This window comes from Equus quagga, chromosome 8 (genome assembly GCF_021613505.1).
Source record: "Equus quagga isolate Etosha38 chromosome 8, UCLA_HA_Equagga_1.0, whole genome shotgun sequence".
In the NCBI taxonomy this organism is placed as follows: domain Eukaryota; kingdom Metazoa; phylum Chordata; class Mammalia; order Perissodactyla; family Equidae; genus Equus; species Equus quagga.
Genome location: NC_060274.1, coordinates 75,704,958 through 75,727,249, shown reverse-complemented (window position 1 = coordinate 75,727,249; position 22,292 = coordinate 75,704,958). Strand labels below are relative to the sequence as shown.

The 22,292-nt window shown below is 35.2% G+C and overlaps 1 protein-coding gene across 1 annotated transcript in view; it reads right to left on the bottom strand.

The window, feature by feature from the left end:
• The window catches only part of HDAC9 (histone deacetylase 9), a 654,335-nt gene that overhangs the window by 292,513 nt on the left and 339,530 nt on the right, over window positions 1-22,292 (bottom strand). The window contains exon 12 of the mRNA XM_046668931.1: window positions 7,026-7,289. Within this exon, the coding sequence (XP_046524887.1) occupies window positions 7,026-7,289 (264 nt within the window). The remainder of the gene's footprint in view (window positions 1-7,025; window positions 7,290-22,292) is intronic.

Sequence of the window (22,292 nt, the reverse complement as noted above, 5' to 3'; positions counted from 1 at the left end):
CTCAAATATTAAAGCAAAGTCACGATCATTAGTTCAACATAGAATTTAAGTGCAAAGTAGAGATAAGTAAAAACAAGCAACCAGTAGAATTCTAAAACCATATACATGAAGAAAAATAACTCTGATTTAGTTTTTAAAGGTCACCAGAAAAAAGGAAAAATAAAATTAATGTTTTCATCAGTTTATATTACATATAATAAACATCAAGATTATAACATTTAAATGATTCACTGTGAAAAAAAGAAGCAGCAGCATCAAAAGCTAGGAAGCAGCAAGAGACAGTAACAGAAATGGCAGAGAAACAAGACCAAAATCAATGAAAAATAAGGAAAATGGAGATAATGCATGAGAAAATGGAGTCCAACAATCACTAAATTCTTATCTGTTTAAAAATAACTCAAATGCATGGAAGAATGTTTTTTAAACAAACAATGTGTTTAACTCAAAATGGATCAAAGACCTAAAAGTAAGTGCTACAATTATAAAACTCTTAGAAGGAAATGTAGGTGTAAATCTTTGTGACAATGGAATAGGCAATCATTTCTTAAGTATGACACCAAAAGCATAAGCAACAAAAGAAAAAGTAGATATATTAGACTTCAACAAGATTAAAAATGTTTGTGCATCAAAGGGCACTACCAAGAAAATGTAAAGACAACCCACAGAATGAGAGAAAATATTTGCAACTCATATATCTGATAATGCTTTAGTATCTAGAATATATTTAAAAACTCTTACAACTCAACAACTAAAAGATAAACAAGCCAATTAAATGATGGGCAAAAAAGTTGGATAGATATTTCTCCAAAGAAGATGTACAAATGTCCAATAAGTAAATGAAAAGACGCTTAACGTCATTAATCATCAGTGAGATGGAAACCAAAACAACAATGAGCTAGTACTTCACAGCCACTGGATGGCTACAATTAAAAAAAAACAAACACGGAAAATAACAAGTGTGGGAGACGATGTGGAGAAACTGGAACCCCTCATACACTGCTAGAGGGAATGTAAAATAATTCAGCCACTGTGGAAAACAATTTGGCAGTTCTGAAAGAGTTAAACAGAGTTACCATATGACCCAGCAATTTCCCTCCTAGGTATATACCCAAGAGAATTGAAAACAGATGTTAACACAAAAACCTGTACATAAATGTTCATAGCAGCATTACTCATAATAGCCAAAATGTGAAACAATTCAAGTGTCCATCAACTGATGAATGGATAAATGAAATATAGTATATTCATACAATGGAATATTATTCAGCCATAAGAAGAATGAAGTACTGATACACGCTATAATGTGGATGAACCTTGAAAATGTTATGTGAAGTGAAAGAACCCAGACACACAAAAGGCCACATAATGTATGATTCCATTTATATGAAATGCCCACAATAGGCAAATCCATAGAGACAAAATAGATTAGTGGTTGCCAGGGTTAGAGGGAGGGGGAATGTGGATTGACTGCTTAACTGGTACAGGATTTCTTTGAGTCGATCAAATGTTCTAGAATTAGATAGTGGTGATGGCTGCATAGCATTATGACTATTCTAAAAACCAATAAATTGTACATTTTAAAATGGTTAAAAGGGTGAATTTTATGTTATATGAATGTTATCTCAATTAAAAAAAAACAAAAAACAACATAAAACAAATAGCTCGGAACTTGTGAAGAAAAATAATTTGCCAAGTCTTGGCAAATTAATGCTCCATAAATAGGCTAAGAAATTATTTAAATTAGAAGAGAGAAATAAGCAAAAAGGACAAACTATAAAAAAGTAATTGCAATAAATGTAGTGAGAGTAACCTATAGTTGAGTTAAAATGCAGACAAAATAGAACAATATACGACAAAGATGAGACAGTCTCTTTTGAAAACGATGAATCAAGAGAATCCAAGGATATTAGGTAAAGGCTATTGAAAACCAGGCCATATTTCAGGAAGTGGTTCTGGGCCCCTGGCCATCTCTAGAACACTGTTTCTGAATCAGACTCTCCCAAAGGATTTGAAAAATGTAGATTCCTGGGCTCCCTGTCAGGACGACAGACCCAGAACCTCTGGGGGGTGTGGTCAGAATCTGAATTGTCAACGGCTGCCCTCAAGAGGATTTTTATGCACCTTTCAATTGGAAAACCACCGAGGAGGTCTAGAAGTCGAGACAAATGTCCCTATTTTTCCTTTTCACAACATTTGATGCAGACTATTTTAGGTCAAAATGATCACGATTACCAAGTGCATCCTTGATAGGTAAAACAAAGTTTTTTTAAAAGCTTAGAAATTGGAGTCTCTTAGCCTAGGTTGGGGACTGAAGCTAAGAAGCGGTGAAGGAGAGCTGTGACCTGGCTGAACTCTCTTCGCTTCCTTTCCCCTAGAAAGTTAATCCCAAGTGCAGACACTCTGTTTCACCCCATCCCAGGACTGGCTCTGGTCAGAAAAAAGAAACTCACAAATTTTCATGATTCAAATTGGTTGAACAGAATGTGTAAAAGAATTAGATTTCTCTTTGGTGAATTAGAAAAACAGAGTCCTAATCTCCTAATTTATAGCAATGCTTAAAAGAAAAAAGTGGCTCAAAACAGTTTGGAAATGCCTATGGGCTGAGAGAGAGAGAGAATAGTAATGATTTAATAATCTTGGACATTAAAAAGAATTGTTGCACAATACAGCATGGTGGTAAAGGTTGAGAACAAGGGCTCTGGTGCTGGCGTGCCTGGGTTCAAATTGGAGCTAGACTGTCAGTAACTGGGTGGCCTTGATTTTATTTAACTTCTCTGTGTCCCAGTGCCCTCATCTCTACCATAGGACAATAATACCTCCCCTATAAGGTTGCTGTGAGGACTAAATGAGTTAATAGATGTAAAGTGCCTACAACAATGTCTAATATATTTTATGTTTACAATAATTAAAAGTCTTTTTGCAAATCAAGATGGTCCCAAAAAATTGCATTGTCTAAACCCTACAATTTACAAGCTTTAAAGAAGTTATTATAAAATCAGAATAGAAATCATTTAAAATCTAAATAGATTAAGTTCTGAAAAGTCACATTCCCAATATCCTGTTTTATTTGCCTGAGTTCATTGATGGCCCTCCCATACTTTCCCTTTAAAACACAGTTGGAGGAATTATCAATAATAAAGGAGAAGATAATCTACCTCTCAAACTCCTTTTCTTGCATCTCCAAGATCCCGATTATAACTGGTTATAATTTGTAGACCTTGATTACTTATCATTGTTAACCCACAATTATACACCCACAGTTGTATGCTTCCATTATTGAAAAAATCACAAAGAAATGCCAAGTTAAAAAAAAAATACTGTTGTCTACCTATGTATCTGGTGAGTACTAGGTTTCAAAAATATGTTTAGTGTCTGAATTCCTTTTTAACATCCTTTAGAAAAAAAAATGAAACAACACAAAAATCTCTTAAAAACTGCCTATCTCACATCTGTGAAAAGTAGTAGTCTTCATTCCAGCAGCCACCTTCACCAAGAAGGTGGCTTTTTGTTGCCAGAAGAGGAAATCTAATGGTTAGTTATTGCAAGTCCTGGCAAAAACTATTTTTCTGAAGAAAACGTTTCTAACATGAGATTGATGCTTTTTATTAAAACAACAACTTTACACTTTGGAAATCACATATACAGTATAAAACCACTGGAGTTGATTCCTCCAACTCTTTTTTGAGGATCTCTAGTACTGAGGTTAATCTTGTAATTTTATAGGGCAAAGGCAATTTTCAGGAAATTATGACTAGCACCAATGGTATTTCCACAATTCTGACCAAATTATCATATTTATGGAATTATGGAATGACAATCCATTTTGTAATAGTCAATGATAGTAGCTCCAGAATTCTTAACAACCTAATGCGATATTGTTGTGTTGGAGTAACTTTAACTTGCATGACACTGTTAAAGTTTAGATAAAAGGCCTTAAAGAATATAAAACAATTATTTTTAACCTATTGAACCAAATACATGTAACACATTAGGAAGTACTGACTGATAGGTTTTGCCAGCACTGCCCAGAAGAGGAACAAGGTAGTGATGGCCCATGGGATGTGTATGGTCCAGGTTCCCTGGATCTGAGGCTCCTTTTTCTTCACACTAGTATCATAGTTGTTTCCATATAAGGGGAGATCATTTAATTACTCTTTTCTCTTTAAACTTATGTACTGTCACTTTATACTTGTAGGTCCAGCTCTCACTGTAATAGGTATAACTATTATCATACATGGAAAATTATTCATTTTAATATTTATTGAGTGCTTGTTATAGTCAAGGGATTATGTTAGCATTTTTAAAAATAATTTTTTAAGTTGAGCAAAGTTAAGAACTGACATCTATTTATATAAAATTTTATATTTAGAGGTTGACATCAAAGATGATAATATATCATGAAAAAGGCCACACTGGGAAAATGAAAATGCAACAAATTTTACCTGTGTTTGTTATTTGATAATGGCTGATGTAAACAGTTTAAAATCATTATTGTTGGAATTATTATTTTTAATGGCATTAGAAGTAACTGCTCAAAATATCTTTATTTTCTTGTTTCATCAAAGAATGGCAATATATTTTGGTATATGAGACCTAGTGAATAAGCTTCGAATTCGATTAAATATAGCAAGTTTACACAAAGCCATATGTATGAAAGGGGATCTTTTAAAAAAAACTTTATTTGAGAAAGGAAGAGACTTATAACAGAAGGCAAGAAGGAAACATACAAACAATATATTTACAACACAAAACAAGAGATCACCTTCAAGGGTGTAAATTATAATAAATACAGTAGATTTTAAAAGAGACATTTATCAATTAGTTCTAAAATTATTTAAGTCCAGCTTCCTTTTCACTGGTTCCAGGTAGTTTCTTGATTAAATTCAGAGATTATCAAATTCAAACAATTAACGTCCACCAACTGTACTGATGAAGCTCTCTCAAATGACATTATAAAAAATAGTTTTTTTGTTTGTGATTACATATCTTTGAAGTTATATTATACAAAAGTCTGCTTAGCCACATGTTCCTCCCCAAATAAAATGTATTTTAAAAGATGCACTATCCCTTTTTTATGAGATTGAAAAAAGACTTTAAAGAAAATGAATATTTATGAGATGGAAAAAATATACAATTTTATCTTAGGAATGCCATATTTTTAATGCAAAACAACTGACAAAAAGTCATTTTAATCTGAAGGAATATATTAACCAAAATATGTTGGTAATAGGAAGTGTTGTCTATTATAGCTATTTGTCAAATTATCAGAAGGACTTTCATTATATGGAAAAGTTTTAAACTTTCTAACTTCTAGTTATGTTAATTTAATTTGAATGGAGACTTTTTAAAAAAGGATAATGTATCTTTAGCAGTAACCTTTTATAAGAAATATTTTTAAATGTCACAGCAAAATGTAAACAACACGTGCCAATAACATACAGTTGTACAATGTCTACATTTGGCAAAACTGCTATATCTCCTTTGAAACAGGATACTATACGTTAAAATACCTTGGATTTAGAAATATAAATATTTTAATAGAAAAAAACCTCACAAAGATTCTAGGTCAATTTGGATTATCCATATTAAAGGGGTCTTAATACAACGAATCTTTAACTAGCTTAACAAAAGTAAACCTATGAAACAAGGTAAACATATCAAAAGGGAGTATGAAGGAAATGTTCCAGTGAAAAGCTTCCTTAACAATTTCCCTGCTTGTGGTGTTATTTTCTTAGACAATAAATCAATTCATAGAGTGCCCTTTAAAAACAGAAAGAGTAAAACACTATCCTCCGTTTTTTTTCCCCCTACATTCCTCAGTACATGAATCACTTGGACTTCCTGTTTCCACAAGGCATTTCCTGTTCAGGCTCGTGGAATCAGCTTTCTGTAGGAGAACAGCAGGAACCTGACAAAGAACTGACTTAAATAAACACAGTCTTCTGTTGCCTTCAAAGTTGTTTGTATTTCATAGCATCAAAGGACAAAGTCCTTCTGAAGGTGCATTATGTACAAGTAGATTCTTTTGTTAAGCCTAACTTTCCTAATTTTTTATTTGCCAAAATGATGTGGTATATGCCGTGTCATTATGGAATTATACTTAACAGATCCTAGTGATAATGATTATAAAATATGATACACTTCTTCTTTTAAACATAATTTTGACTTCATATCAGATAATAATCATACTGTTACTGTGTTTTCTACAATTGTAGATACAATATAGTATCTGATTGGACCATAATGCTGCTTATTACTTTTTGCCAACATTTGCATCTGCTTCATTTGATCTTTTTCAATAGACAGTATCATCAAATAACACAAGATAAACGTAATATGAGCAGTGCTAGATGAGACAATGTAATATTTAAAATAGCGCTGTACTTTGCATTTATATATTTAAAACCACCTCTATTCCTAATATTTTCAATTGCAATCTATACAATAACCTAGAACTATTGGCATGGTAACCAGAACATTTCACTTAACAAAAAAGAGAGAGGAAGGAAGGGGCAGACTACCTGTAACAGTGTTCAAGACTGTAGTATGATACATTATGTACAACAATGTGAAAATTAAATTCTACATATCAAAAAAAATCAGGAACTAATAGAATGTTTCATTGATCAGACTGGGAAACTATATCCAGCAGTCACTGATCTCAACATATAAACTAAAAACAACAGTATGTTCGTTTTCCTTAGAAGTAATTCATGGATCAGGCTTTGGGATGAATTTAAAGCCTGTTAATTACTTGGATACTCATGTAGTATAATTTTAGTGTAACAGGTTTTCCTTAGCAGTGGAGTTTCAGTGAAACCTTAGTATCTATATAGAGATCATTATCTAGAGAGATCTCTATATAGATATATCTGCATTAGTTGGACTCCTTAAACACTAAAATCAAATTGTTCAGAGATGTAAACGGATAGGAAACAATATCCATTTACCAAAACCTGCAATGCATTTCACGTTCAGATAATGACTTTAATTACAAATCCTGGAGCTAAATCTTTGCCTATTACCTGTTGCATAAAAGCAGCCTGCTCCCCAGATTCCATTTCCTGGATCTGAGCATCTTCATCACTGTCCACTGGTTCCTCCTTGACCTTCACAGCCCCAACTTGTCCCAGTGTGTCATCCACACAAGCACTGCTGTCGCTCCTAGTGCTGTTGCCACTAGAGGGCGCTCTGTCTTCCTGCATCGCCTGGTCCCCCTGAAGCTCTTCCTCTGCTTCCTCGAGGTGACTGCCTGGTTGCTTCAGTTGTTCAATAGATTTCGAAAGTAGCTAGAAGAGAGTGTTCAGGGGTTCAAAATTCAGTAGTTCTTGGTGGGAACAGAGCAGCAAAATACACTTTGATTTATAATGACTCTACTTCAATATACTCTGATTTCTAATCTCTGAACATCAATTTCAGAATGAATTTGTATGCAGCAAACTCCTCAGTAATAGTAAATCTGAAGCAGTCCCATCATTTTGATATTGTATTCGTGTAGTAGGCAGGGAATGAGGTCTTTAAGTTTTTTTGTTTTCTTTTTTAAATGATTACTCTCTACTACACTTAGAAAATGGTGGGAAAAAGGTAAATAATACATTTTTCTATGGAAATCATGAAACTTCCACAATGACAGGTTATACTGAGTCAATTTAATACAAATAAACCTGAGACTATTTTCCTTAAAAGAGAAAATGTAATGGAAAGAATGAAAAGGTAATGAAAAACTTCCATAATCTCATTCTTCAACAAATGTCAACCACTCTAGCACAAATGCTAATTAGTCCTTCTTGTCTAATTTTCCTATACATAAATGGTCAAATGACAAAACATCTCTTTATATATACTTGCAAAACATGGAAATACTGAATTAGAAATGCTAAATTTTAAACAGATTCAGGATTAAAAAAATTTTTTTTTGACAGCACTAAAAATGTTTTATGAACATATCTAAATGGAAATTGAACAACAGGAAAGAAATAAGGAATTATTTTCAATTTGAAAATTATTGTTTAGACCTTATATTTATTTTGTTAGTCAAATCACAATCTTCAGAAGTGTATAAATTAACTGCTCAATGATTAAAAAAGATAACTGACAACATACCTAACTTAAACAATAGCAAGTTACCGTAGTTATAAAATCTCAATGAATGGAGAAAAATTCTCAAGTTGATTTCATCTCACATAGGCCTTCTGTTTTATTTGACAATGACGCTATTGACTGATCATCTGCAGATCCTGAACTGTGTTTTCAAGGGTGGTTAGAGTTTTCTGCTGAGTCAGTGCCCATGTAAGCAATATGCCAATTATTGTAACAAGCAGCGCACAGAATCCCACCACTAAAAATGAACAAATACATGAATACAGATTTTTCTATGTAAAATTCAGGTTTACCTTCCACTCACACCTAACTATGTTTTTATTACTAAACACATGCTTTAAAGTTAGAATACACAAGTACTCAAACTTTGAAGAGCATGATAACCTCTTTAGGCTTATAGACATTCCTCCAGTCCACATAACCTCAAATGACCCTGCACACACTGATGAAACCCTTCAATTTCACTCTAGGTAGAAATATTGAGAGTTTTCATTCATTTGTTCAAAAGATATTTACTGAGTGCCAACTGTATTCAAGACAATATATACTAAGCATTGGGAAAACAGCAAGCACCCTGCCCTCATGGAGCTTATGGTTTAGTGTGTCAGAAAGGCACCAAATAGATAAATAAACTTATTCTTATTTTCAAGTACAGCAAATAAATAAGAAAGAAACACGGAGTGTCATAAGAGTACATTTGAGCAGTTGAAAGCCCAGTGGAGTTTGAGCACAGGAAGACGAGGAGAGAATGCTGGAAGATGATGTTGGAGAGAGTGACACAGGTGATATTATATTTGGGTTGAGAATAAGATTCTAGAGAAATAAAATATAACTTAGGATAAACTACCTATAAGACCTAAACATCAATCCTAAGTTAGACATGATCAAGCTAAGAGAACATATACTAATCAAAATTCATATCAAATTGAAGAAGGCAAATTGAAATATTAATTCCCTTTATTGTTCCTGGGCAGTCAGCATAAGGAGACTATTCCCATCATGCTTTAAATGTCTTAAAGTACTTTTCGGGAAATTATTTGCAAGACTTTTGTACTAATTCTAAATACTAATCAGCTCTTCATGTCATCAGTCGATCCTGCAAACCTTGCCTTCATCATTCACCTCGGACGACAGGAAAGAGCAGGTCAGAGGCCCTTGTTGGTATTAGGCAGGTGAAGGATTCTGCAAGAGCCCCTCAGAGTGACTACCGTTAAGAATATTGTTGCAGTTCATCTGATGGATGCTTCCTGAGCTGTAGAAACTCTCCTTCTTACTACCAGAGCTTGGCTGTTAAAGTTCATGAGAGCTAGCTCATCAGAGCTGGAGAGCTAAGGACAGTTGTGAGTCAAGAAGACACCTCTGAGAGGCGTTCAAAAGATCCTGCCCATAAGAGCCTCTGTGAGGACAAGAGAAAGAAACTATATGGGATGTGTGGCCACAGGACAGGAACTGAGGGCCATTCATGAAAGGCCAGCCAGAGAGCACACGACCAGTGTCCAGGAAATGCCATGTCAAAAGTCTCTGCTTACTGAGGGGTGACTGCATCTTATCCAGCTTCGGGATGTTTGACTACAGGGAGTATTTAATAACCAAGAGGAAGCTACAAATACCACCTGCTAAGTAAACAGACGTTTCTGTTGCTATTCGTCTCCTTCCCAGTCCCAGTTCCAGCACGGTGTCTCAGTGCCTTGACCTCCTAACCTCCCATGGTCTTGTCCTCCATCTACCTCAGCTCGCAAGGTTGTGATCAAATCCTACCCCTGATCTTTACTGGTAACTGTACACTCTCCTAAATCTCAATTTCAAACATTATTCCCTTCTTCTGGTTCATTCTCACATTCTGACCCCAATCATTCCTCAGCTCTGGAGGGTCTTGTAACCTATGGCACCCACCACATTCTCACTGCCCATCACTCCTCATTCCTTCACTTCCCTCCTTGCTAGACTAGGTTCCACTCTCCATCATTAAAAATCACTCCCTTACATTACCTTCAATTCTCCCACCCTATTCAATATGAATTTTACTGGACAAATAAGACTTCTAACATTGGTTAATACTAAATCTCTGCCAAACCCAAGCAACTGAATAAGCTAGGAAACAAACAAAGTACAATCATGCTAAGTGTTTCTCTTCAAATTCATGATCATAACCCTCAAATAGGCCCTGGTGGTGCCTGACAGCCCTACTACATTTCTCTAGTTAATTCACGCCCACTCTTTCAATGACTATTTCAAACTACCTCCTCTCTCCTCAAGCCTCTCATATTCAGACCTTTTCCTCTTTCCCTGCTGATACCTTTGCTTCTTATTTCACTGAGAAAATAGAATCCTCAGAAGAGACATTCAGCATCCTGCTACCATCACATTTACCAAGCTGTCCCATTCACCCTTCCTCCTGTTTCTTTGCAAGCAATGTCTGCACTCCTATCTCAGTCAATCCCTCCACTTATGCCCTGGATCCTATCCACTCGTGCAATTATCCACTCTGTCCTCCAGCACACATTTCTCCTCTCTGCTGAAATACTCTCATTTGTACCCTTCAGTGTACAAGACCTCCCTTGACCACCCTCCTCCCACACCATTATGTACCTCTCTTCACAGTAAAACTCCTTGAGTTATTTCTCTCCATTGTCTTCATTTCTATTTTCCCATTCTTTCTAAAATTCATACCAATTAGGCTTTCATCCACACTGTTTGGCTGAAATTATCTCTCTTGTTAAAGTTGATAATGACTGCATAAGTGCTAAATCCAGTGGCAATTTAAATAGGATATTAATAGGTGTCAGTGAAGGTGAAGCATTTTAGAAAGGATACCAAGACAAAATGACAGCATCTTTGAAAGCAAGAGACTGATAATTAGCAGTGTTGGTGCAGGCAAGGACCAAACTGTTGGTATCTTAATTTACTGGAATATAATTTCCCATATATAGCAAGTATGTCAAAGAAAATCTCTAATACTGACAAAACACCAAGTGTACAGAATATATCATAGGTACATTTTAGCAGAAAACCTTCCAAAATCTGATCTGTTAATGTATGTCTGAGATCACTGAAGTATCCAGAAATCATATCATTTAGTCCATGAATCAAATTTGGTCAGTATTTACAACCTTGCTGACACAGATGTGTATATGAAACTGTGTATAACAATTTTCAGTGTGGAATAAAGAAACAATGCCATTTGTTCCAGCCAGTTCCTTTGGCTTCATGTACCTCTGATGTACTAAAGGAAACACGAGGGAGAAAAATGCCAGAATGAATGATGCTGTGATAACCGGACAAGAAGGCCAAATGGCAAAATGATCTTCTTTCAAAGGCAGAATTCCTTAATGCTTTGTGAAAGAAATGTTTCTTGACATAAAACAGTAACTTATGAGAGGAGATCAAATGGATATAAAATGCTGCAGTTGAAAAATTTCTAATAACAATCTTCACTTATTTTATAAAAAGAAGGAATTTCATGCCCAAGAGAAGCTGAGTCATCTCCAAAAAAGATAAGAAACCTAGAACTTTTTATACCCTTCTACTCTGCATTCTCCTCTGACACAGCTATATTCTGATGAGAAGTGAATTAATATAAACAATTCCAATGTCTCCCCAAGCTCCAAACTTGCATATTCAGCTGCTTCCTTAACATCTTCGCTTAGATCCAGAATATCTAATAGGTATCATAAACTTTAAATAGCTCAAAGATAACCTTTATTCGCATCCCACTCAGATGAATTGCTCACCTAATTCTTCTCATCTGAGTAAACAGCAGTACCCAATTGCACAAGTCAAAAATCTAGAATTTATCCTGTTTTCTCTTTCACTCATCTTTTTTATGAATATCTGAAGACTTAATTAATGCTTAGTAACAATGCTTTGACACATTTCTTCCTAGGTTATGAAGCAAATGCCAGTGTCTGCATGAACAATAACTACCACTTTTTCATCATCTTGAGAATAAAATGTGCTCTTTGTGGAGTCTCACAGAATACAAAAGAGAGAAATGTGTTCTCCTGGAGCCAATATAAATGCATAGATGGAGTTAACCTAGACTTCTTATTTTATTTTAGGTATTTGACTAAAGCTGTTTTTGTTCAAAGAGTCAAATTTGCCAGAGTGGAAAAATTAGCAATTAACATCAGCAGGGAAAATCTACAAACAATAGTCACAGAAAACCTGCCTGCCAGGTTTGATTTATTTCAGACTTTTTTTTTCAACTTACTTGGTGTTATTTGTAAGTTTCTGACTATTTACTAGGAAATGCAGTATTCGGATTATGTGGTGTTCTACATGTTTTTGAACTACAAACGTGACCATTACAAAGACAGTATGGGCTAACCCTTTTCTAATTTGTACTGCTGCTGAGTGGCCCCAGATGCAGGGAAGAGCTGTCTGCTTACTCTCAGTGGGGTAGCAAGGTCTCTCTTTGGTTGAACATCTGGAGGTGATCCCCCAGCAAAGTTGAGCTGTTGCCTTGCTGGCTAGAAAACACAAGACAAAACATCTGTGTGACAGATAAATGTGCAAGCCTGTGTGAATCTCGGCTGAGGCCCCATCTGCAAAACACACCGTGTGTCATTCGTCTGACACCAGGTGAGTTACTTTGGTGGGGAACCCAGCTGAGATGAAGAAGATGACGGCTGTGCAACTTCTCCTTCCCTTTCATCTGTGCTCTTACTCATCCGTCAGGGTGTCTCTGTATTCTCCATGCTACTGTACGGCAATCGTCCCGAACTCTAAGAATGCAGCAGGCAATCTAGGACCATTCTGTGTTTGTAACTCACGGGCTTATATACACTCACACAGATACTCTATAAGCCAGATAGCATGGTAATTTATCCGAATTTCTAACACCTTCAAGTCTTGCAACTAAATTCTTCAATTCTTATCAATCCCTGCTAGGGTCATAATTATAGCAAGTCCATAATTTCAATGTTTTATATTCCATGTATCATATGTTTTATTGGCAAATGATGTAAAATATATCCTATTGGCATATGGTGTATATATACACACATGTAGAATAGAGAAATATATTCTATTGGCAAATTATGTAAAATTCATAAAATAATATTTACAGGCTATGCAGCTAACCTTTATACATTTAGCACATTAAGCTCATTTCTAAGTTACACTGTTTGATACAAGTCTAGAAGTCAGCATAAGCATAAATGCTGCTGAATAAAATATCTTTAAAATCTATATTTTTAATTTTTTCCACGTAAATCCTTCAGGTCCACACAGGTATCTTCAGATTTGGAATGGCAACTATGAACAAGAGTGTATAAGGAGTAAATCCGTTTCTGGTAGACATCTGATTTTCTGAAATTGTCAACAAACCATTAAGCACAAGTGTTTGAATGTGATTATTAAACTATGTAAAATGACCTTCAACCCAACTCATCACTGTTTTATTTTGCCTCAATTTTTAAGACAGATTTTACTTGGGAAATGGCAATAGCACAAGTTTTTTTTTGTTTTTTATCTTTAATTTTAAATAAATGTAAAATTCTTCTTTCGGAAATTCAAACTTTTCCCTTAAGCTCCAAGGAAACTAGATTTAAAAATAATGATAAAATTCTGTTTCAATTCACAAATAGATTAGGTATGTACCAACTGTTCTGAAAAACAACACGCAGAGCTTGGAGGGCTTTCAAATCGAGAGGTCTGCTTAGAGAAGAACTCCGCCTCAAGCCAAAATAGTCCATGTCATTTCACTTCCGTGTATTTTAGGGAAATAACCAGAACCAAAATTAAATAACAAGAGAGAAAGATTTTCTAAATATTGGTTCATTATCCACATAAATTAAAAGTCTAAACTGAAAAACATCCTTTCTTGCCAATAATGAACAGATATAAAATTAATCCAGGGACCAAGTGAATTCTTAATAAAAACTTGTTTATCTTTATAACTCTAAATGATTATCTAAATGATGCTTAATTAAAATGTCCTTTTACGGACTCTCAAAACACGCTAACATTTCAATAAATTAAATAATTGTTCACTTCTGGAAAGGAGACCGAAACTTTCTTCTTCCCAGCTAGTTTGAGAAAGTTACCCACTCACTCTTTCATTCAGTCAACCATTTTTATTGAGCACTTACTATATGCCAGGTCCTGGGAAGAGTGGTCAGTTAGGCAAGATCCAGGCTCTCAGAGGGCAGAACAGAAAATAAGCATATGGAGAGTGGAACTTGACGTGATAGGGAATGATGGCGGAAGGGTGAGTGTCTGTGTCCAATTTGGATGGGCAGGGAAGGCCCCTCTGAAGAGGTGAAGTTTGAGCTGAGAGAGACTCCAAGGTCAAGTCATGAGAAGACCTGGAAGTTGAACATTCCATACAGAACTGTGGCTAGCACAACTGCTGGAGATGGAATGAGATTCCCTGCAGACCGAAGAAGGGGCTAACCTGGCTCTAGCTCAATGAGGAAGGGAAGGGAGTAGGAGATGAGGTCAGTGAGGGGGGCAAGAGTCAGATCACAGCAGCCTTGTAGGCCACATAAAGATGTTTGGATTTTATCCTACAAACAATGAGGAGCCACTGGGGAGCTCTAAGCAAGCCTTTGACATGACTTGATTTGCATTTATAAATGATCACCCTGGCTGCTATAGAAGATTGGATTTAGGTAGGCAAAAGTGGAGACAGGAAGACTGACCTTTCAGAACATAAAATCCTCAGCAGTAGAGTGTAACAAGAGCTCTTAGGGGCTTTTCTTAACTAGAACACAAATGAGCTATTTTCCTTCTTTTACAGCACTGTGTAATTTTATGTCCTTTCATATTACATAATAGGATTTTTCCCAGATTATTGCCTTCCCAATCCTCAGTTGACAGTACACTTTCTTTTAAAGTTTTCTTTCTTCGCTCTTTAAGGGTAAAAGAGTAGAGGCACAGTGTGGAAAGCCCTCATTATTTTTTTTGCAAACCCTTGGTAATTTTGGACTGTGTCTCAGAACAGATAGGATCAATGATCTTCCAGTCACTTGACTCATAAACATCTCTCTTCCTTCTCATTCATCAATCTCTTGCTTTGGTAAACTGGACAGCAGTGTAAGCCCTATTTAAAATGGGCAGCTAAGAGTAAACCCCAGACATTAATTGCCACATGGAAATGTGAGCCCAGTGCGGCCAGACTTTTTAATTTTTCAGACAATGCCAGAAATCCAGGTTTGTATTTGAAATCTTTCTATTTTTAAAGGTTGACCAATAATTTGAATGCTTTTTAGGACACCAGCCAGGCCAAAGACAGCAATTCAATAGAATGGATCTGGTCCATAGACTGTCAGCTTGTGACTCCTGAAAATAATCCCTTATGTCCCTTCTTGCTTGAACATTCTATGGTTTAGATCATGTAGGGCTGATGTCTGCATGCTGTTAAAATACACCATCCTTCACACTTGTGATTTGTTTCATGTTCCCTACATGGTCAAAAATTCAACTACTTTGCCAGGGGTTGGAGGTAGGAGTAGGAACTGACTACAAAGGAGCAGCACAAGGGAATTCTGAAAGTTTAGGGAACTGTTCTATATCTTGAATGTGGCAATTATATGACGACATGCATTTGTCAAAACTCATTGAACTGTACAGCATACGGAATAAATTTTACTGTGTGTAAATTATACCTCAATAAAAAATTCAGTAACTAACCAAAATATTGTTCCAAAGAGAAAACAAGGTCTGCTTCACGATGAATACAAAGACGCAAGAGAGAGCTGGAATGAAGTTTAGTGGTTTGGTTTACAACAAAGTAGCTTCATGCAAAATTGAGAGAAGTGGGAAATGTGTGTTTTGGAAATATTTTAGCACTTCCAGACAACCATTTTCATTAACAGAATAAGGAAAATAGAACCATTAGTGCTATATAAGAATATAAATACTGTGTTAGATTTCAGTATTTCTCACCATGTTTACAAAGCACTTTCAGTACATCCTCTCATGTGATCCCCATTATAAACCTCTAAAATGTGAAAATTAGAGAATTATTGGACAAAGAGGTTCAACACTTTGACCAAAATGCAAAACTAATAAATAATTGTGTAGGACATCAGGAACTTCTCTTGGAAAGTCTATCAAGCATTCTAGATTTTGCAGTTCACATGAGCTTTGCATTATGTAGAACTATACTTGATTAGAATTATCTGTTTGCAGGTCTATGAGTCTTTCAAAGGAAATAATATGCCCTCTTTATTTTCATATTCAGTATACAGCATAATAGTTGCTACTAAATCTTTACGGAACATCATCAATTATTTCACGCCAGGAAATTATTTTTTAGAAGCGAGTTTTCATTGCTGGCTGATAGAACTAAGTTGATAGCAAAAGAGTAACAGTACATTTAGGATATGGGAGCATAGCCCTGGATTCAGTTCTGCCAGAAGGAATGGGAATACTCCAGACCATATGGCATTTCAGGGTCACTATAATCCCTCAGATTTCATAAGTAGCTGGAGAAAGAGCAGAAAGATACAGGGGGAAAAAACTCTAAAATAAGGAACTTAAAAGCAACCAAAATCTGTAACAAAGAGACTGCTACACATTGGTGGTTTTCATGTCTACAAATCACTTAGCTATATTAAAAATTCCTTAGTAAGACTTAATTATTTCATTCTGTCAAATGAAACTATTTGTCAAGGTTGGGAAACAACCAAATTATTTAGCTTCCCTCTCCCTTTGAACTGCCTGGAATCAACATCAGTCAAACTACTCACATGGTTTAATTCCCCAGACGTTTTGCTTTCCCCTATTTTCTTACCTCATAGTCATGTCCAACTATTGTTTTTCTCATTCAGTAAAAGCGTCTCTGACTAGATTAACAGTGCAGAGTGAAAAGGAAAGGTCGAGGGCCTTCCCTTGGTCTTCAAGTTATGAAAGCAGCACTGGGAACGTTTATGAATGTTACACATTAATCCACTGAAATGGTCATTTAGTTTCTTTTCCAAACACAGGATTTCATCACATCTAATAATAAAGCAACAAGCCATTTTCTGTATATTATAAACCATCAACTTGTAATTATATAGTGAAATGTTTCTATATGAATTCTCTGTGGTGATATAAGCCGGTATTGCAGCGTAAGTGGTTTTCGAAGCCCAATACATACCTACACGGATCTATTTACATTGGGCTAATCATGTCAAAATAGCATCTATTTAAGGGTAAAGTCAAAGTTTCTTTTATAAAACTCTATAGATAGATAAATAATCTAGGAGGCTTTTTACTGTTAGAAAATTAAGTCTGCCTTTCAATGCTTGCTAAAGTTTTTGGACATACTATCCATCTAATGGGCAAAATGTAATCCTAAATTGGTGATTAAAGACTCTGCATGGAAACAGGCTGTCAAATGGATAGAGAGAAATTAAACCTGACAATGGTAATGCCTACTTTCCTAAATGAAAGCCCAGTTCAAGTTTCTACTCATCCATTTTTCAAAACTTAAAACAAGGCATTTTTCAACCACCCATAGATGAGATGCCAGCATTTGCATTTCAGTTGAACTTGATGAAGTCAGTAGACTTTCAGCTTCAGGCTTGCTCAGAACTCCTGAGAGAAAATGTTTGCCCAACCTAAAAAATATGGCAATGTGACAACATGTGAGAAAGGAACAAAAACGTGGCCTGGCTGTAGCTGGCTCTGTACTGCATTCACACCGCACTGTTGGAAAGCTTATAGTCCAACAGGATACCTGAATATCCCACAATCAGGTCCAAGTGAAAAAGACTTCCAAGTGAATAACTGGATGGAGGGCAATGCGTGGGAAGTTGGGAAGAAGGGTCAGGAAAGTGGATTTCTTCATCTTGGCAAATCTAAACCAATACCAAAAAAAAATAAGATGACTCTCATTTTTTCTTTGTTTGCTTTGTTTTTAGTTGAAAGTTTTCTATTTTTTGGCAAAAATAAAACTAGGAAAATCTTGTCTGTTGATTCGTGATAACAACACACTGAAGTCATAAGCACAAGTTTAAGCTAAGGACGGGCTTTTGTGTCCTACAACCTATTTTGGAATTCCAGCTCTGTCAACTGCTAGCCCTGTCACCTTAGTCAACTTACTTAAGCCCTTTAACATTAACTTTCTTGATTTTTAAGAAAAGTGAGTTGTTAAGTTTGAAGAGACAATATACATAAGAATGCTAGGTTAGCAAGGTGTCACAGCTCACAGCAGATCCTACATATAAAAGGGAGCTGGTATTATTTAAATGATCCTATCCCTAAGGTATCTATGGAGAAGGTGCTGGAAAGATGCACAGTGCATAAAAGAAGGGGAGGGAAAGATACACTAGGAGAACGAGGTGCAGCAAAAAAGCAGAGATTAGTATATGGTCCTCATCTAATTATACTTAAAATTTTAATCTTCCCACAAGTAAGCCATGGATAGAATTATCTTTATTAAAATAAATTTAATATGAAATGTTTACTTGTTTGATAATATGAAGTGTGACTTACAAAATATAAACTTTTTGGAATGCACATGTCTATATAGTTGTTGTTCTTCAAGTTCATCTCCTTGAGAAAATATACACTTTGCTCAATAGTAAACAAATAGTTCTATTTTAGAACTGCCTTCACGGATACTTTATATGGACAAAAAGAACACACACACACACACATATGCATGCTATGTTTGTATGTGACCACAGGCATGAAAGAGTATACTCCCCTGGGTTGCTGTGGATGGATGATCAGCGACAAGGAGTGGGTATGAATCATGAGGGGCTATGGGGAATATGTAACATTTATGTTAGAAAATAAAGTCAAGAAAAGGAATACAACAGATACCACTGAAACAAAGGGTCAAATTCTCTTCCAAAAACTAATGAAAGCTCCCCATTTGCTCTGCTCCAGCATTTGAGCATAATTATATTCATGCCTTGCTTGTCAGACATAATATCTACCTGTTTTAATAAGGGCAAGACAGGACATCTGCTTGACCTCCCTTTTACTGGTCTTGTCTTAGATATATTTTTATTATGATAAAATAGCACTCATGTCAAAATGCCTAAGTATCATAGTAATAAATATATAATAAATACTTATATCTAGAGTGAACCTTGACATATATAAGATATCATCTCATGATTTACGTGGGGTTTTTTTTAAAGTGTTGGCTGATATCCAGTCATAGGAATGCATAAGATATTCATCACAGAGCATATTAGAAAGAAAGAAAAAAAGCAAGAAAGGTAAATAGACACAAAAGAAAAAATGTAAAAAGGACAAGATAACCCAGAGAGGTAATGAAACAAGTCTTAAGTCTTATTTACTCAAAGAAAATTCCCTCCTCATGTCCCCTAACCTAATACTTAATACATCGTACTATTGTTTAGTTGAGTATTTCACTCTCTAGCTCCCCACACTGTAAGCTCCATGCAGACACTGAATGTTCTTTTCTTAGTGCCTAAAATAGTGTCTGGCACAAAGTAAGAATTCAATATGATTTGCTAAATGGATACATGCATAGTAGTATTTCATTCAAATAAATACTGAATGAAGAAAGAAGTTTCTTAAAATTTCTGCTCATATGGATTTGATAGAATGAATATGAAAAACATAGGTGTTAGAAAAGGTATTAAAATTCTGGTTAAAATAGAAAATATTAGGCATGAATTAATACTATTCTATTAATGCTCTAACAAAGAAATAATCCAAAGAATAAGGTTGTCATTGGGTGGGGGGCAGAGATCTATGTCAAATTATCTTACAACAAAAATGCTAAAGATACTTGGGAAAATTTCTATATCCCATTCAGATAGTGATGTCACTAGAGATTTGCCCTTTTACTAATTAGGCAGTGGTCAGAATACTCCTTCAAAATAATAAAAATGTCCAAGTAACTGCCTTGTGTTTTGTTTTCATCAAAGTATTATTTTATCAGAAAATCTGTGGCAATATTTAAAACGGAAATAGGCTCAGAAGAAAATTACCAATACTTTGTTGTTTTTTGGTTTGCTCTCTTGTATTTACAGGGAAAATTTTATCTTAGAAACCATTTTTTTCTTCCAGTAAAAAAACAAAGATGGGACCAGCCTGGTGGTGCAGTGATTAACTTCGTACACTCTGTTTCAGTGGCCCAGGGTTCACCAGTTTGGATCCCGGGTGCAGACCTATGCACTGCTTATCAAGCTATGTTATGGCAGGTGTCCCACGTATAAAGTAGAGGAGCATGGGCATGGATGTTAGCTCAGGGCCAATCTTCCTCAGCAAAAAGAGGAGGATTTGTGGTGGATGTTAGCTCAGGGCTAATCTTCCTCAAAACAAAAACAGAAACAAAGATACTGGCAAAAGTAACAGTCCTCTTTTGATGCTACTTTATACTATCATGTACTAGTTTAAAACCAACCATATACTTGGTTTTCTGAAAAGGCTCACAAGTCATCATCATATCAATGTACCATATATTAGTAATATAAATTCTTTAATGCATCTCAATTTTTTAAGTGTCTCAAAAAACCAAAAGAACAAATAGTTTAAGCCATCATTTTCTTATGGTTAAGCTTCTCAAAACAGTTTCAGCAAAAATAGAATATTCAAACTGATGAGCAGAGATAAATCATTCTGACAGGCTTTCCACTCATCTTTCTAGCTTGCCCATTATTTACTGGTAGATATAACAATATAAATACTATATAAATCCATGCCAGGGATATTTCTGCTAAGCTACTGAGCACTTGCACCATAATCAAATGAGGCTTAAAATAACTCTCACAACACACCAATTTCCCATGTAAATGTTATTAAAATATCAGGCAACAGGTAGGTAAATTATTTAGCATGATTAATAGCATTTACATTGCATAGTTATAACAAGCATGAATGCTTTCATAAATGCATTCAAATAATAGTAAGATATGAGAAAATCTTTAAAATTTAATTAGTCAATCGTATAAACTATGCTCTGAAAAGTATAGGTTTCCTTCTAATTCTTCTAAGGATTATTAGCAATTCAAATATATCATTAAAAATTTCATACCAGGAAGGCCAATCATATTTAATACGATGTAAGTTTAGAAATAAACCTACTTATTTTTTCTTTGCTCTCACTCCAATTTTTGCTTCCCTAAATTCCTCAAAGAAGAACTATTAAGGAATAAAAGGAAAAGATGTTTTTAAATATGTCCATTTGCACACCTCTGTCTTCATGTGTGCCTATACTTTCTGCTAAAGTAAGTATCCAGAGTAGGGGCCATGTTTTTAAGATGCCAACTATTTGACTCCAGTTTGAATGGATTCAGTAACGGTTCATCCATGATAAAAGGAAAAAAGTGACACAAGTTAAAGTTTCTGTGGTTATTTCTCATCAGTGGGTACACCAAATGGTTACAGTACCCATAAATATATTATTATCCAGAAACTTATCTTTTGAAATCTAATTTATGGCCCTCATTTAATATGAAATAAATCTTTTCATTACTTCCTGGGGAAGGGTGAAGAGTAGCAATCATTTCTTGATGGTTCTATTGTGAATACTTTAGAATATTTAGAGATTCAGTATTTTGTTTAATAATATTCTTCTTTGTTCACTTAGACAATTGAGGGCAGGTGAAATATTTTCAAAATCTGGAGAATACCCAATGTGCATATGCCATCTTGATTGAACATATGGAATACATACTTGGAAAAAAGCCAACTGGAGACCTGCTTGAGTAATCTAAACACCCAAGCTGAGAGGGGTTAATATAGAAAGATCAGCTTTGAACTTTGAAGTTTTCTGGGCTTCATTCTGCCTAATTAAGACAAGATTTAATAATCAAACCACTGTACAAACATGTACCTAAAAGTAAACGTTTGTTTCTAATTTTGAGACGAATTCTTAACAGATTCCAAGGAATCAGCTCCACATGGGAGAAGGTCTCTGATAAGATTTGCTTCTCTCATTGCTAAAATGCAAATACCTGCTTTTCATCTTAGTTTCTCCCATGTGACTGAGTTTAGCATCTGCCTGTCAAAATTTCGAGTGTGATACCAAAATATAAATCCCGATATTAGCATACCATCTGAGTTTGAAGCAGTGGCAACTCTAGGTCATAAAAAATGTATTCTAACATATTCTTAAAGGTATTCATAGGAATCATTTGTAGACGATGATTTCAAAGGGATCAATTTACCCAATTTACGTATAATAGAAAATACATATGCACTAATCACTAGGAAATAGAACTTAGTAGCAGAAGGAATATCTACAATCCAATACTAATTTTATAAACAAACCT